Source organism: Labeo rohita, chromosome 6, assembly GCF_022985175.1.
Source record: "Labeo rohita strain BAU-BD-2019 chromosome 6, IGBB_LRoh.1.0, whole genome shotgun sequence".
NCBI classification, from domain to species: Eukaryota; Metazoa; Chordata; class Actinopteri; order Cypriniformes; family Cyprinidae; genus Labeo; species Labeo rohita.
Window position 1 is genome coordinate 10,518,022 of NC_066874.1, and position 18,943 is coordinate 10,536,964.

The window sequence follows — 18,943 nt, forward strand, 5'->3', positions numbered from 1 at the left end:
ATAGTCCGGGAGATCTGAATAATTCGCGATGACCAGAAAACTCATGAACATGTTGCTCCAGTGATCATGGGCCTAAACAAGTCTAAACAATATTCTTGTTGTGTCCATACCTGTACAATGTTTCTCGGAAGAGCTGCTGGATCCTTTTGTGGCCGAGTATTCTGTAACGGAGTGAAAGATGCGTGAAGCAGGCGGATCCATATGCAGAGATTTTATTGACATGAGACAGGGTCAAAATAGCAGGCAGGATCAAACATCAGCAAACAGGTATATTAGGACAGGACACAAGAGTAATCCGTGACAAAGGCGAGGGTCGATCAACGGCGAAAGTAATCCAGGGGGCTAGGCAAAAGGATAATCCTACAAACATGCGAGAGATCCAGGGCAGGCAGCGGAACAGACTAGACGAGATAACTAGGCGAGAATACAAAACTCAGAAAGCCAGACAAAACACAGGAAACTAGGAAATGGCTCTGTAATGATTGCTAACACTAGGAGAGTGCTAAATGCAACATACAATACTCTGCAAATAGCAAGAGGAAGTCCAAGGCTTATATAGAGTATCTGTTTGGATGCAGCTGTGTGTGTGTAATCAGCGCAATGGATGATGGGGAACGTAGTCCAGGGTGTGGTGCAACAGTCTGTGTAATGTGAATGTCAATGGAATGAGAGGATGACATCTGGTGGTAAGCGGACCAAAGGCCACCAGCCAGATTCATGATACCTCAGGTTTGTGACTGTGTCTAAATTTAATAACTGTGACTTTATATCTCACAATGTTACTTTATTTCTAACTAAGTCAGAATACCCTATTTTATTTAGAGTAAACTTCCATTAGTGAAAAAAATAAAAACAAAATATGTAGAACAGAAAAAAGGTAGAGATCTTTGGTTTGTTAAAAAGTTTTTAATTTTATGTTTTATGAAGTGTTTACTGCAATGTGATAATGTGGCCAGCTGTGAGATAAACTCATTAAAATTACAATGAGCCGGCAATAAAAACATGTTAAAATGAAAACTAGTTCATTCATTTTACACATAATTATTATAAGGCTGAACTGCATGAAACTGATGATGTGAGAAGAAATTAGAAGCTCGCACATTAAGCAAATCCTTTTAAATCTGTCAGTTGATTGACCTGGAGCATATGTATGACAATTTCTTACCTTTTTAAACTATTTTTCCAATTAAATTCAAAGCCCTGTGTCTTACTACAAGATCCTATCATCAGTTTCACAGCATTTGCTTTCAAATAATGTTAGATGTTGTGACCTTTTGGTCTGTTTTGCATTTCTTTTGCATGTCGTCACTCACTCCACACACTATACGATCATAAGCACTAACAGAGAAACTCATTAATGGACCTCTGGATCATCTCAAATGTCAGACTTCTTATAATATGAGATCATTGTCATATTGTTTCTCTTTCAGTCATGGCTGTGAATCTTAAGGGCTTGGTTTCACATGCAGAAACCCTGGTAATGTGCAGTATGCATCTGTGAATGTGAAAGAATACTGGATCTTAATGTGAGAGCTTTTTTATTATGTTGCGACAATACAATATCTGTGGTTGGGTAAATAACTGAATTAACATATCTGATACAGAAAGTCCTGTTTTGTATTGAGGCAAAACTAATTTTATTGGCACTATGTGACTCAGTCATCTGTGGTGATGTAGTTTATACATATGTATGGCTGATGTCTGGATGTCAGACAGTGGGATGACATATAACAAGGATAATCAATGCATTATGAATTTAAAGGCCTTCAGTAAAACAGTTTAGCCTTATGTATGGAAAAAAAATGGCAGAGCATGACTAAACAGACAGGGTCATGGTGAGCATAAATCCATTTATTAAAGTATTTAGTACATGGTGAAATGACTGGACAAGGTTACAAACTTGAGTCAGAATCCATCTTTCCTTTTCTACAGAATATCTAGAGTCTCCAAAGTTGTACAGTTTGAGAAGGAACTTCAACATCTAATTTGCATATATGTTTGAAAAAGCTCTAATAATTATGCACACAATAAATGAAAAATATACTTATATACATACATAAAAACACATACAGGGCCGGTGCCAGGAGGGTTGTGGGGGATGCATTCATGCAAAGGGAAATGAGGGGAAACTGGGCTATTTGTCACAGGGGCTACAGTACCCTTCACTAATATGTGCACCCTTGATAAATATGAGTAAAAGTGGCTGTGAAAATAAATTTGCATTGTTTATCCTTTTGATTTTTCATTTAAAAATTCAGACAACTGAATATGCTGGAGTTTGTTTTTGGATGAGCAAGGATTTTTCTTGAAACACTCCTGAAAAACATGTGGTGATGTAGGGGCTATTTGATGTTTTTAGGCTTTCTGACCCCAAGACAACTAATTTCTGCAATTCTCCAGCTGCGATCCTTGGAGAGTCTTTGTCCAATACATTGCATGTTTATCTCAAACACCTAGGTCAATAATAATAGTAATAATAATAAAAATAAGTATACATTTTTGTGAATTCTCTCCTGTTATAATTACAATAAAACAAATATAACCAGAATGCCCAGGGGAGCATAGGGCACAGCTTAACACTTTCTGAATTTCTCAGTTTGTGTAAATTTACATGGGGTTCATAGTATATATATATATATATATATATATATATATATATATATATATGTATATATTTATCCACATTAATTTCACACTTGTCTAGTATAAATATGTCGCACTGTTTCATAACTACAGCCTATACATTTTTCGTTATTTACCTCAAAAGAAATGAAGTGAAATGTGACAACATGCATCGTAGGGTCACATTGTTACATGGCCATATGACAGCTTAAAATGTTATCTGAACGAATGAAAAAAAAAAAACATACATGACAAACTAAAATATTTTGTGAATAAAATTATTAATTTGTTTTAAATCATTAATTATTCATTTGTTTAAAATCATTAATTATTATTAATACAGTTATTAGTTTTCTCAAATAAAATAATGGCGTTTTTTAAGAATTAAAAATAATCTAATTCTGGACTTTGACAATGAGCACATCGCAACCTTGGGACGGCCCTGAACGCTAGACTATACAATATAGTTCAAAACAATGTGCGCATATAGATGAAACACATTCAGATATTCATAGGCCTACACTCCCCTCCCTCCACACACAGCTCTCATAGAACACGAGACATAAATGAGCCAAAATGCTTTACATTTCTTGAAATATTAATTTCTGAACATTAAAATAAATGGTGTAAATTACATCACTAATGGCACATTGTAACGCATTGTAACAACTTTCTCATCTGTGCGACTGGAATTTAAAACTGGTGTCTTCCGCTGCTTTGCAAAGCATTAATAACTTAAACTATCCAAATTGATAAATAACAGATTGGAAATTTTCTCTGTAGGTTGTATAAAAAAAAACAAAAAATAACCTGCAGGAAACGTTCTGGGAAGGTTCTTTATAGAAGGTTCCTAGAACGTTCTCATTTGGTTCCTAAAAATAACCAAATGGGAACCATAGGGGAACGTTAGGAGAACGTTCTGTGTTTGCTGTGCGGCTACTTCATGTGCAAATAGCCGCCATGTATAACATGGTACCGTAAAGCATTACGCTTGCTGATCATTTATGGAGTGTCTACGTCACTTATTATAGTCCTCTCTAGGCTTGTTCCACACACACAGGCGCTTCTCCGCTCTCAAGTGCTCTGAAGAGGCGGCAAACTCGAGATGCTTCGTCGATGAAAACATCTGCAGCAGCAAAAGCTGAATTTGTCTCAGATATTATGCTTCTTGGTTACGGTTACATTTTATGTGCGTATCTATTATTTACAAAGCATCATGTTAAGATAAAATGAACCTTCTTTATTCGACTTCTGTCGGTGAGATTTTGACTCACTAGCTCACCTGTATAGTTTGAGTGTCTGCAAAACTGTTTGATTTTCGTGTTGACTTGTGTTTTAAATTTAATAGTGGAAGGTGTGAATGTATAGCACATGTGCAGTCTGCGACAGCATCGTAGGAAATGACCAACAAATGAAGCTTAACCACGCTTACCCTACAAATTTGTTTGTGATGGGAGTCTTTTTATTTGGACTGCTGAGCCCTGCAACTTTATTCTCACGCTGTTAAGACGCTTGTGAGGATTTGACCACAACATTAGATGAAGCATGAATTGAGACTCTTCACAGAACTTACCGTGAATATCATGGTGCACGCTCAGGTGCGGGAAAGCTCCGAAAGAATTTCCTCCATGCATCGAGCATGCAATAAAAGTAACATCAGCTGAACAGTGATAAGCAAAGATGTTTTCTGACGAAGCTAATCTAAGTTACACTTCAAACGGCACGGATGAGGACTTGTTATCTGCGCTAGATGAAGACTGGAGCGACACTCCGGCTGAGAAACTGTCAAGGACGGGACATAATGTGGTCGCCGTTATTTTGGGATCTATTCTGGTATTCGGGATCCTGAACAATTTCGTCGTCCTCGTTCTGTTTTGTAAATTCAAGACCCTGCGGACTCCTGTGAACATGCTTCTGCTCAACATCAGTGTGAGTGACATGCTCGTTTGTCTGTTCGGCACATCGCTCAGCTTTGCGGCCAGTATCCGTGGCCGGTGGCTCGTGGGGAAACACGGGTGCATGTGGTACGGGTTCGTCAACTCATGCTTTGGTGAGTAATATATAAAGCATTCTTTGCATATAGATAGACAGTTAGATAGATAGATAGATAGATACAACGTGTGTATGTAGGTTTTACGCAGGGGGGAGACCAGGGATGGTTGTAACACGGGTCAGTTGTAACACTTCCAATTTCTCAAATAAGGAACAAGTTACAAATCACCTAATTCACTTCACACATTCCCAGTTTAGTCCTTATTCCACATGTGAGGAAGTAGAGCCCTCTGGCAGACACAGCAAATTTTAGAGGAGAAAAAAATATTTTGAGGTAAAAAGTAACTTTTTATACTTTTTTTTTGTGACAACAATCCCTGCTTTGTAGTTAAACTTATCAAAGTTAAATTATGTTTATTGTGTGTCAGTGTAGATATTTTTCATGCAAGTTTTGGTTGTTAGCTGTAAGGTGAGCTATTCATGACCCCAAGACCCAGGGTTAGTTGTAGCCTACATAAACAAAACATGTTATAACTTACTCCAAGCGATTTTTGTGCTTTATTAATGTGTTTTCTTTCATTAATATGCCTAGGTCTTGGAATAGAAAGACAAACTGAAGGGTGTTCAAGTTCAGTTTTATTATTACTATATTCTGACATTAACAAACATGCCTACACACACACATGCACGTTATTCAGTAAAACACATACACACCAATTACGGTTTAAACTAAACCATGCATTTTCTGTTTGTGCTGCAAAGATAACAGCTATGCCATTTAATAGCAGATAGTTGTAACTAGTTTGAATCATATTTTGAGCACACTGGCTTGCAAGAAGTGTCAAAAATGTTACAACCATCCCCGGTCTCTATCTATGTATCTATCTTTTATTTTAAGCTTTTTTTTATGATCAAAATGGTTACAGACAGCATGTGATCCACATAATGAATAAATGAAGAATCACTTTTTTTTCTTTTTTGCTTGGAGTGGAGATTACCATTCTCTCATCATTCTAAATTAAAAATGTTTGTCATTATTTGTCTTAGTATAATTTCAAAATGCAATAAACAAAAAGTAGATAGTATGTGAAAGTAAAATATGTCTAACTAAATATGTATGGAAAACAGATTTAAACTTTCATGATGTGTCAAAAATGTAACTAGAACCAATCAGAAGTGTTTTACATATAAATATTTATAAAATGTTTGACAAAATTGATTAAATTAATTGTTCAATCATACAGACAGCTATTTTGTTCCTGAAATTAGTTTTTGAACAAATTTGATGAATGACTGATTTAGTGACAACCTCATGGTGACAGTAACTTGTTGCTACCTGCTGTTTGAGTCAAATCACAAACTTCTTTGAAAAATTGAACACATAGGCTCAAAAAATGCTATATTGTTTTGTTTAGTTTTTCTTTTTGCATTTGCATTTGCATTCAAAAAGCATACAGTAGCACACTGCACCAATAAATAAGAATGAGCTAGAATAGTGCTACTGTAGTCAAATGTAATATGACTTTCTATAAAAGCTCTGCATTTTACTACTGTGTTTTGGTACAATGTAATTTTGTTGGTTTATTGTTTTTGATCACCACAGCAAAATGAGATGATTATCTTTATTAAAAATAAATAAATGAATACAAATAAAAAAATCAGTGATGGTACAGGTAATGAAGTAATGCTACATACAACTTTAGCTAGCTGTAATGTACAACATACAACACTACAAAATAAAAATGTAGCTACTTATGATTTATAATATTGTATTCCAGTAGAGAACTGGAAAGATCATATGATGCACATAAAATGCAAACAAGTTATGGGCTTGTTAGGAGGATAATAGCATTTTGTGTGTGTTTGTATGTGTAAAAGTGAACACGCAAGGGAGTCTCACTTGTAACACTTTAGAATAGGGTACACTTATTAACTATTAACTATGACTTTTCCCTCAATAAATTCCTAATTTGCCGCTTATTAATAGTTAAGCAACTAGTTAAGAAACTGTAAAATAAAGTGTTACCGTCACATTTTAGTTTGGGGACCAATTCTCACTATTGGCAGTACAACTGTTGAGTACAACTTTTGCCTCAATAAACTCCTAATTTGCTGCTTATTAATATGTAATAAGGTAGTTAAGTTAAGGTCATGCAGAATAAGGCATTAATATGTGCTTCTAAGTATTAATAAACAGCTAATATGCCAGTAATATACATACTAATAAGCAACTAGTTACTAGTGAGAATTGGTCCCAAAACTGACTTGTTATCATAAAACTTTATTTACTTGTATATATCTAAAAATGAGGACATCCTCAAAATAAGGTTTTGTCTGAGTTAGCTCACTTCTGGGTAAAAATTGTCCCCAAAAATGGTTACAGTAACTCTCCCTTTTTTTCCCCACACACTTTCTTTGTAAAACTACATGCTGCAGTTTTTTTTTTTTTTTTTTTTTTTTTTTTTTTTGTGTAACCTTTTTGAACTCTGGAACATTCTTTGATGAAAATCACTGCTGAACTATCCTCAGTAAATCATTCTATAATTGCTGAAAAGTATTTTTAAATTTTTAGATAGCTTAATAAGGCCATTTAAATCATGTAGTAACAAATAAATTTTAAATTACCTACAGGGAGATAATCCCTACAGTGCAATAAATATTCTATAAAGCATTTATTTTGTAGGGTGAAAAATGTACTGCATGTTTAATTTCATCACAGTCCCTGGGAAGTTGGGCAAGTTAAGCTTTAATGCATGGGAAAAAAGCTGCTGAAGTATAGATGTGGAACACAAGAGTGCAGATGGAATTAAATATGCAGGCAAATAACATAGTGACATTGTGTGTGTTTGTGTGTGTGTTGTGGAATAACCGGTTAAATACACATACCAGTATCCCCACTTTTCTTCCAAACTGACCCTGAAAAGGTTTTTAAACATCAAGATGCTGATGCTGTTCATGTCATTCCATTCAGAACAGTAAAACTCAACCAAGTGTATCCAACTTGAATTGCATGTAGTTATTAAGTAATACATTTGCCCCATGTTGCATTTTCAGTCCTGTCCTTACTGGAGGCCATTTCTTCATGGAGCTTAATAGAGACTGTCCAATTCTTGCATTACATCCTCATTAAGGAACATGAATTAGAAATTCCAGTAGCTGTCATATGCTCTTATATTGTGAGAGCATGCTCATTTGAATGTGTGTGAGACCAGGTTAGAGAGCTGCATACAGTGTATACATCTCAAATTGAGCTTATTTCTTGTCTTCACTCAAGCATGTTGGGACTAAATCCTTATGAGCAGAATATCCTCTTAAGCGCAGATAAACATGATTAAACAGCTTTGAAGATAAGAACATGCTGTCCTGTTAGAAGAGAGGCCTGAGGAGTGATTTGGGAACATTAGGGAATTGATTGCATAACTCACCTCTTCCCACGTACACTGTGTGCAGAATTATTAGGCATGTTGATATTCTGGTCATATTTTTTTTCCAAACACATTTTACCAATTCCAAACCACATCAGTCTTAGTAACTACTGTTAATTTTGTATTTAATCATTTATATGTGATGTATAATTGTCCGTGAAGGCTGGAAGTGAAAAACTCCTTATATTCAGGTGTGCAGAATTATTAGGCATGTTTTCGTTTACAGCTAAAATGAGCCAAAAAAGAGATTTAACCCAGACTGAAAAGTCCAAATTATTAAATGCCCATGAGAAGAATGCAATACTAATGCATTACAAGAATTTGCAAAGTTAAGGCTTGACCATTGGACAGTGAAATGCTTGTTCAGTCTGCATGGTCAGAAAAAACAGGTGGAGAAGAAAAGATGCATGTTAACTGCAAAAGAATTAGGAATTAAGGTGAAGAATTAGGTGTGACACCATCAGGAACCGTTTCCAGTTCTCCAGCGCCACCATTTTCCAGAACTGCAACCTACCTGGAGTCTTCAGAAGTACAATGTGTCAGGTTCTCAGAGACTTTGCTTGGTAAAAAATCTAAAAAATGCCCCTGACTTAATAAGAATAACAAGCTGACGTCTTGTGAAATACATGAAGACAGTTTTTTTTATATGCTTTAGAGACAGATAAGTTGAGAGTGACTCTTGAAGGACAAGCATCACATCCTCTTGTACCTCTGATTCAAGAATTTATCTTCTAAAATCTGGCAGTAAGTTTTGGGAGTTCATTTTAGTCCATCTCTGCAAGTCAGACTTTTCAGGATAAGAGACTAAACATGAACTCCCAAAACTTACTGCCAGATTTTGGAAGATAAATTCTTGAATCAGAGGCACAAGAGGATGTGATGCTTGTCCTTCAAGAGTCACTCTCAACTTATCTGTCTCTAAAGCATATAAAAAAACTGTCTTCATGTATTTCACAACACGTCAGCTTGTTATTCTTATTAAGTAAGGGGCATTTTTTAGGATTTTTTACCAAGCAAAGTCTCTGAGAACCTGACACATTGCACTTCTGAAGACTCCAGGTAGGTTGCAGTTCTGGAAAATGGTGGCGCTGGAGACTAAACGGTTCCTGATGGTGTCACACCTAATTCTTCACCTTAATTCCTAATTCTTTTGCAGTTAACATGCATCTTTTCTTCTCCACCTGTTTTTTCTGACCATGCAGACTCAACAAGCATTTCTCTGTCCAATGGTCAAGCCTTAACTTTGCAAATTCTTGTAATGCATTAGTATTGCATTCTTCTCATGGGCATTTAATAATTTGGACTTTTCAGTCTGGGTTAAATCTCTTTTTTGGCTCATTTTAGCTGTAAACGAAAACATGCCTAATAATCCTGCACACCTGAATATAAGGAGTTTTTCACTTCCAGCCTTCACGGACAATTATACATCACATATAAATGATTAAATACAAAATTAACAGTAGTTACTAAGACTGATGTGGTTTGGAATTGGTAAAATGTGTTTGGAAAAAAAATATGACCAGAATATCAACATGCCTAATAATTCTGCACACAGTGTAAAGCCGGGGCTGAGGAACTTCAGATCTGAGGCCAAGAAGAACCTCAAGATCGGCCCTCGTGACAAAACCGCTTTCAGAGAATATGTGAATCTATCTTTTAATTAGAAATTATCATCAGATGATTGATGCTGAGAGAATATTTTCTTTCCAGAATTATAATAATGACAATTAGAGTCTCTCATCTTGAATAGATGATTTTATGATTATCCTGACACCCACCTTATTTCCGTTTCTGATCAGTTTCTCCAATTAGTAGCTGTAATGTGGCAGAGTATCAATTTTAATTGGCAAAACATTGTAATTACTCCTTCTCTGATTAATAATAAAAGAATGTACCCTTGTCACAATGAGAAGTCTGTTTTACATAGGTTCTGTCCTACATATTGGTTTAGTCCTTCTGTGTTGGTTCCTTCTAGTTCCTGTTTGTCCTTATTTGGTTATGTTCCTGTTCTCATTAGTTCATTATTAATTCACTCCAATCACCTGGTTCCCCTCATTAAGATACCCTATAGAGGGTATGCATGTGATATCACCGTCAGCTGGAGTGGCTAAAAGTGGTCACTGAGTGGCAAAAATACTGAATAGCAGCATTGGTTTCAACGTGAATGCTGTGACAGAACACACAAAACACCTCTAAAACCGAAACGAGCTGTGCGATTGACTGTACAAATAGATTTGACAAGAAACCTGAGGTATGTTTGTACAGACTGCTGAAAGCTACTGAAAAAAGAAGGAAAATAAATTGCTGCAATTCATATAAACAAATGGTCTCCAGGCAGCAAAACACAGATTTGCAGTTATCATTTCATGTTAATATGTTGAATTGTGCAGTAAAATCATAACCTTTATATTGTATTATAGTATATCGTATTGACAGCTCATCAACTAAATATTTAAGAAATTCTGCATAACTGGATTTTTTTAAATAAACACTGACAAAAACTATATAGGTTTTTCATCTGCATACTATATATATAACATTGATTTAAGTGATCACCATGGGTTTAGACCAACCTATTTTGTATTTACAAAATGAGTTCACAGGCAAATATGCTTTATTTATTTTTCCCGACATCAAAATCAGACACATATAAGTGTTATAAAAAACACAATTTCTGGCTGAATCAATATCCATTGACCACTGGATATTTTGAAGTTGTTAGGAACATTATATCAAGTTCAGCAACATTTAATTTAAACTGATGCGTTTTCGCATTTTCCCTATTTAATCCATTCATACTGAAGGCTCTTTTGCCACTTAGTACGGCTGAGGGGGCATGTACCTCTAGAGGGTATGCATGTAACGTCACCGTCAGCTGGAGTGAGTGCGGCTCTGCCCACTGAGTGGCAAAAATACTGAGTGGTAGCATTGGTTTGAACGTGAATGCTGCGACAGAACACACAAAACACCTCTAAAACCAGAACGAGCTTTGCGATTGACTGTACAAAGAGATTTGACAAGAAAACGGTAAAAGGTAAATGATGATGATGGAGATCGTGGAGGCAATGGAAAGTGCCCTCTCCACTGAATCCCATCAGCCCCTCTGCTCACCCTCAGCTCACCATTTGTGGCATGGGCTGGCTACAGGTCTGCCAATCTCTAGCTCCACTGGCGTCGAGTCTGGTGGATCCCTCAACTCCGCCTCCGAGGCCCAGATTCTGCCTCAGTCCTGCGACCCACCATGGCTTCCAGCTCCTTCTTCTCCACTGGAGCCTGTCAGTCCACCAGCTCCACCGAGCTTCCTCATCCTTCCGGCTCCACCTTGGTCAGTTGTCCCCCGAACTCCACCTCTGGACTACACTCCTCCAGCTGTGCCTCGTCCTTTTGTTCCTCCGGCTCTGTTGGGCTCCTCCTTCCCTCCAGCTCCACCTCAGTCGCCTGTCACTCCGGCTCCGCCGCGACCTTCCGGATCTCTGCCTATGCCTCGGTTGCTGAAGCCACCTGCTCCGCCTTGGCCCTCTGGATTCTCGGCTTCACCCTGGCTTATTGGCTCTCCGTCTCCACCTCGGGCTCCACCACCACCTGCTCTGTCGCCGTCAGTTGGCCCCCTGGAGTCATCAGCCCATCCTCCACCATGGCTCCCCCCTCCATCGGCTCCACCGTGGGCCATCACCATGACTGTGGCCCGGACCTTGCCTGACTCCTCCTGCACCTGGTCCTCCAGGAATCCTCCTTGGCTCCTCCCTCCATCAAAGCCACCCTGGTCATCTCTGGGCCTCCCGATCTGCCCTTCTCCAGCCTTGAGGGGGTGAACTGTCACAGTTATGAACTATTTTCTTGTGTTTTGTTTTACATAGGTTTTGTCCTACATAATGGTTTAGTCCTTTTGTGTTGGTTCCTTCCAGTTCATGTTTGTCCTTATTTGGTTATGTTCCTGTTCTCATTAGTTCATTATTAGTTAATTCCCATCACCTGGATCCACTCATTAAGCTACCCTATTTTAAAGTTTCCTTTCTGTTCATTTTGATGTCGGTTATTGTTTAGAGTCACATGTGTTTATGTTGCCTTGAATTGTTATTCTTCATGTATCGTGCGATTCATAATTAAAGCCTTTTGTGGATTACCTTCGTCTTCATCGCCTTCCTTGGACCACACATGACAAAGTCAAACTCTGTCAAACTCTCTACAGGTGAATAGCAAGAAGAAATGGAAAAACACTATGTTCCACAAGCCAGTGTATTTATGATTTTCTGTCCCTAGCGACAAAAACTAATTCCAGCAATAATAACATAACTTTTAGTTATCTATGTTTTTTATATGAAATGGATAAGCAAGATATTGATTTGCACTGGAAATGCTTTGATGTTTCAGTTCAATAACACAGATTTAAGAAACAACAGGCCACAGAAAACTATATATCCTAGAAAACCAAAATATATTTTATTCTATATTTTTTAATGTTCCTCAAAAGTCCAATAGCATGCTCACCCTGTTGCACAAGTAACAAGTATTGAGTATAATCTTGTTGAAGCCTGACAGATCAAATGTTTTACATTAACGGATCATTAGAACATGCATGATATGTACTTCTGTGGACACATACACTGTAAAAAATGACCGTGAATTTAATGGAATAATACTCTAAAAATGCTACAGAAAAAAATGCTACCTGTTAAATGGTTAATGGTAAGTTCCCCTACTATATATGGTGGAAAACTGTATTGGACATTGCATGTAATTTTACGGTAGTATACCATTTTCAGAAGTGGAAAAAGAACGTAAAAATTTACATTGAATAACCGTAAATTTACATTCTCATAATTCCCTACCTTAAAGTTCAGATTTGATGGTTTTTTTTGTTGAAATAACTATGTTTCTTAGTTTTTTCTCATCAGTTTTGTACACTAGGGTTGTATTTTACTTCTAATGTTGTTAGATTAATGTTTATTGCATTATTGTTACCATGATGGTGTTTAGTGTTTGTGTGAATGACACCGTGTACCTTCTATATATGTTAGTATTTAAAAGCTGTGATAGGCTTTGGTTCATCATGTGACTTTCTCATTACCACCTGCTTTTGGTGGTTATCAGTGTATGACAAAAGTACAAAACAGATTTCAGTACTTTCAATAGGTTGGTCTATTAACATTATCAGTTAATGAAATTATGGTATTTAAATGTAAATTTAGGTTAAAACTGTAAAACTATCATCTTTTTTACGGTAATATTCTGGCAACCACAGCTGTCGGTTTTGTACTGTAAATTTTACGGTATATATATATATATATATATTTTTTTTTTTTTTTACAGTGTAGGCTACACTCCGCTTAACACGGTACCTACACTGTGTTCACTCCTCCCTATACACTTACTGTAGCAGAAGATATCTGCAACAGTTCTCTTCACTTGACAGAATTCAGAAACAGAAGAAAACCTTTCAAACAAAACATTTCACATTATATATACAGTATAATTTAAAGTACATCTGCTATGCACTGTGCATTTGTACACAGTTTTACTTAGGAGTCTAGATAGTTTTGGGGCCCACTATATTTGTATATAAGACATCATGTATATTTATATAAAATACATACAGGAGTTGGACAAAATAATTTGAATATCCATAGGGGTTACAATAAAGCATAGCAATTTAAAAAAAAAAAAAAAAAAATTTACTGTCTATATTCTCTAGGTTAAAATCAGTCTAGTATAAGTTGTGTTTAGTACAAGGCATGAGTGAAATGGGTGACTTGTCAGACTTCTAAAAATAATAGCAATAGCAGGAGTGTCTTTAGCCTCAGTAGTTCATTTTTGGTGTTTTAAGAACAACTGTCTTTACAATTATGGCTATGTACACAAAGCATGGCAAGACTTCATCAGCAAAAAAGAATAAGGGGTGCAAATGGGTGAATGATAGGGACCCTCAAACTCTCACAGTAGAAAGATTGTGTTCAAACAACTCAGAACTACTGCTGCAAAGTGACAGGTAGCCCCAATATATTCACCTTTAAAACTCTGTTTCCACAAAAACTGACCATAGAGAATTTCACAAAGCTGTGTCTTAAGAACTAGCTTGACCAACTTGGAGTTAGCCAAGAGATAATCAGTCTTACTTTTCTGATTCATAAAGGACCAATCTACCTTTTTGTAACTAACTTTAAACAAATTAGATGACTAACTTTTTAAGACTAGTCTAAGCAGTTTATGCAACTGGCCCCTGGGCAGATGGAGCATTAAAATAAACTTCAGCATCCTTCCTAGCCAGCTCAATCATCTGACATGAGTATTATCAAAACATTGTGGACAGTTTTGAAAGGAAGCGTGAGAGGATGATTCCCTCCTACAGCATATCTGAAGCAACTGGCAGATGTTCCGATAAACAACATTCCACTGGAGAAATTCAAAAGTTGTATGAATCTATTATTAGAATGATGAAAGCTGTATTAAAGCCAAATGGTAGTAATACACCTTAATAAAGTAATATTGCCAGATGCTTACATAATTTCCCAGGTGTTCCCATTATTTTGCTCAATCCCTGCGTATTGTATATATTATGTAGTGTCTAGCAAGCCACCATTTGGATCATGGCTTGTATCCAGAGGATTGACTTGTATTGTATTGAGATATTGCTGATTATGTGTAAGTATAAGGTGTGACTTTAGCAGAAGTCATAGGAATAGTTCACACAAAAATGAACCCTGACCCTCAGGCCACCCAAGATGTAGATGAGTTTGTTTTTTAAATTGCTTTTTGGAATATACCCATCATATAGTATAGCACAGCAATCTTATTATGTACTCCTCTGTACCTGCATGTTAATACCAGCGCCTAATCAGCTAACCATGTGGCAACAACACGTTGCATAAAAGCATACTGGTTTGGGGTGCATCTCAATTGGTCTACTTTTATTATGCAAATATGTGACCCTAGACCACAAAACCAGTCTTAAGTCGCTGGGGTATATCTGTAGCAATAGCCAAAAATACATTGGGTCAAAATTATAGATTTTTCTTTTATGACAAAAATCATTAGGAAATTAATTAAAGATCATGTTCCATGAAGATATTTATCATTATTAAGAACTTAATTTGGACAACTTTTAAGGCGATTTTCTCAATATTTTGATTGTTTTGCACCCTCAGATTCCAGATATTCAATTAGTTATATCTCTGCCAAATATTGTCCTATTCTAACAAAGCTTACTTATTCAGCTTTCATATGATGTATAAATCTCAGTTTTGAAAAACTGACCCTTATGACTGGTTTTGTGGTCCATAGTCACATAAATGTAGTTTTTATGTGATGGGGAACTATATATTTTTGAGCATGTATTAAAAGAGTTGCATAGTTTTAGGCATGCTGCCCTTGTAAACCCTCACTCATCCCATCACATCATCACTCCCACGTTCCTCATTGATTATTCCCCATTTCATTTATGCTACGCTACAGTGCTTTGTGCCACATTGGTGAGACACGAAGCAACAGCACGTCACTGAAAATCAGACAGCCAGGGAGCTTTCATGCGCAGAGCTCTGCTGGTGTTTCTGCATAGTGATGTATGAAAAAAATATATATATAATACACGTCAAACCTGCAGTTTTCCTTTTTGGATCTTTGTAATGTGTGAAGTTCACAAAAAGTTGCATATTAAATATGGCGTAAAGGATAGCAGACAATATTTTTTGATCAATTCTGATGATTCATATAACTTGAAAATACAGATTTAGAGAATATACAGTACGGTAAATATAAATGTAGCTGAGAATGAGGAACTGAATGAGAATGTTCATATTGTAACTTCTGTTTCTTGTTTGAGATTTCACCATTTTTTAATCAATGGTACTGGCACTTTTCTTTGTGGAGGCTCTTAAGGGCACAGAAGAATACTCAAGTAGTACACTAGCAATAGTTTCAATAATTTTATAAGTAGATAAACATAAAAGCATCCACTTATGATGACACTGATTATTATCAGTAATTAGCAGTATTTCTGTCTGCTGTGAAAGGAGCAGGCAGTTGTTTGGTACTGAGCTGATCCATGTCTTCATCATCCAATCTTCCAATGGAAATAAAGTCCTCTAATGCAAGTGATTGTGGGCAGTTTTAGCTAAGAAGGGATACATGGTTGCACACTGAATGAAGTTTGATATTCAGGTACATTATATGGGCCATTCTACAGAATTGGTTTAAAGTCAGAGTTGGAAACGTCTTTTTTTAACAATATTTCAAGTGTAATTTATGAGATTTGTTGTATTTTGGATCCAGTTTGTCTTTGTAAAAGGCAAAAGTTGATCATACTGATTTTAAAGTTAGTTGATAATTCAATGTACTTTATTTTTGACAAAACATCCCATGTTTTGGTAGTGACCGCACATTTTTGATAGTGACAGCAATGCTTTGATAGTGACCACATCATATGTGACCCTGGACCACAAAACCAGTCTTAAGTCGCTGGGGTATATTTGTAGCAATAGCCAAAAATACATTGTATGGGTCAAAATTATTGATTTTTCTTTTATGACAAAAATCATTAGGAAATTAAGTAAAGATCATGTTCCATAAAAGATATTTAGTAAAATTTCTACTGTAAATATATTAAAACTTTTAATTTTTGATTTCTAATATGCATTGCTAAGAACATCTGGACAACTTTAAAGGCGATTTTCTCAATATTTTGATTTTTTTGCACCCTCAGATTCCATATATTCAAATAGTTGTATCTTGGCCAAATATTGTCTTATCCTAACAAACCAAACATCAATTGAAAGCTTATTTATTCAGAAAAATTGACCCTTATGACTGGTTTTGTGGTCTAGGGTCACATATTACATAATTTTAACTTGCATTGTAAAACACTACTAAAATATACTAGAACACACAAAAAAAAATTGCATAACTGTACTAAAATTTAGTTTATTTCACCCAAATAAAGGATTATGTTTTCCCTCTTGTCACTACTGAAAAAATGATGACATGTTTTGGTCATGACTGTTTCGTAGTGCCAAATTTATGAAATAACACTCAAAAATACGCAAAAAAGATGCCACTACTGGAACGTGATCGTTTTGGTAGTGGCAATTAGATACGTTTATAGGTACTTTTAAACCTAGCTCAAAGATGCTAATCAGCACATGGTTAGCTAGCACAGTTCTGAACAGTGGTACACATATAAAAACAAAATGTTATGGAATAACTCAAAAAAAAGTGTGCTTAATTGCAAGAAAAAAAAGGTGTTTGGCTTCTTAAAGTTACACATTTTTTAGACTTTTGAACACATTTACCTCAAAATGATGGGGCCTATCTACTCACTATGTAGCTATGAGAGAGAGGGACACATGAATATTTCCTGATCATAAATGTAGGGGTGTAGTTAAAGGGGTCATATGATTTTGCTAAAAAGAACATTATTTTGTGTATTTGGCATAATGCAATGAGTTTAGGGTTCAAATAACACATTATTTTCCACATACTGTACATTATTGTTGCTCTTCTCTGCTCTGCCTTTCTGAAACGCATTGATTTTTACAAAGCTCATCAAGCGAGGTGCCCTCTGATTAGCCAGCTATTCAGTGGTTTGTGATTGGCCGTGTGACTGAAATGTTACGCCCCTTACCATGTTGTGATGCCGTGTCCTGGCGCGACAAGACAAAAACAATAAAATCCATTATAAACGAGGCATTTGTTGCATCCATTGAGGACATAATTACTGATTATAATAACTCATACTGTCTGTTTACGTGTTGTGTTGTGTTGTGTTGCGTTGCGCTGCGTAAACATAACACCATTTGTGACTGTAAAACGACAAACAAGCACTACTCTACACTGCTCAAAACTCACGTTTGAATAGCCAGAAGCAAATTCTTTAAATATGAAAACGTATTTACAGGCTGTGAGTCAGAAGGGCCAGACTGTCCAAAGTTGGAACTGCCCCACTTTATAGTGTGCACAGCCGGCATTGTAGGCTACTCTCCTAGGATCAGGAAACAGTCCTCCGTAAAATGCGCTGCACAGATTTGAATATATGTGTTGTACTGTTCTGGAACAGTGTTGTAAATATAACTTAACCAATGATTTCAACATTACTACAACGAGATTGAAAGTAACGCCTTCTTTCTTTGGATATACATTTTGGTGGTATTATGCAAATCTTCCCACGCCGTGACGTAGAGATATGGGGGCGTGTTTGAATGAGTCATTTTAAGAAGGCGTGGCTGAGCCTTAACTTTTATAAAGAATATTTCTTAGGGTTTGAGACTTTAATCGTTGCAACTTTACAGATCTTATATATGCACCCCAGTTTCAAATAAATTATCCGCCCGGCACCCACCCCCACCTATATTTTTCTCTAATTTTGATAACCGCACCCGACCCGCACCCAATCGTCATTTACAATTATTCAAACTATTCTATTAACAATTCTTAGTTTTGCATGATGATATGATGAATGGATGGTTCATTTTTAACAGCAGATTGATTCAGCTGATTTGCACATCGCTGCACACAATAATATAATGTTTACAGGGGTTCACCCAGTTTAAGAAATTTCTGATCGTAAAAATCAAATTCTTTTCATTTTTAAGGTATTTTTTTCGTTATAATGTACTGATTCCAATTAGTAATCAATAATAATTATTATTTTACTACTAGGCATGCCTCCCTTGACATGCTCTGGCATATGAACAGGCAGCACATCTGGTGCGGACGCGGGTGCATCAGGCGCAGCAGGTGCATTAGGCGCATTAGGCGCAATCATCAAACATATTTCAAAGGAAGCCAGTGCCACGGTCCTTACCATCTTACAGGGTGTTTTGAGCGAATATTTGCATTTATTCACATATAACTAAATTTAGAAATGGTGGCCTGTTATGATTATGGCTAATGCAAGACACTACTGAATGATACGC

General features: G+C 36.3%; 1 protein-coding gene across 2 annotated transcripts in view; it reads left to right on the top strand.

The window, feature by feature from the left end:
* The first annotated feature begins 3,694 nt into the window (after positions 1-3,694).
* Positions 3,695-18,943, top strand: part of tmtops2a (teleost multiple tissue opsin 2a) — a 30,431-nt gene continuing 15,182 nt past the window's right edge. Inside the window, exons 1-2 of one of the 2 annotated variants that reach the window (XM_051113003.1) lie at positions 3,695-3,811; positions 3,971-4,672. In XM_051113003.1, coding sequence (XP_050968960.1) covers positions 4,303-4,672 — 370 coding nt within the window. In that variant the 5' untranslated portion in view covers positions 3,695-3,811; positions 3,971-4,302. Of the gene's footprint in view, positions 4,673-18,943 lie in introns of both variants that reach the window. The other variant, XM_051113002.1, reaches the window with a different exon arrangement.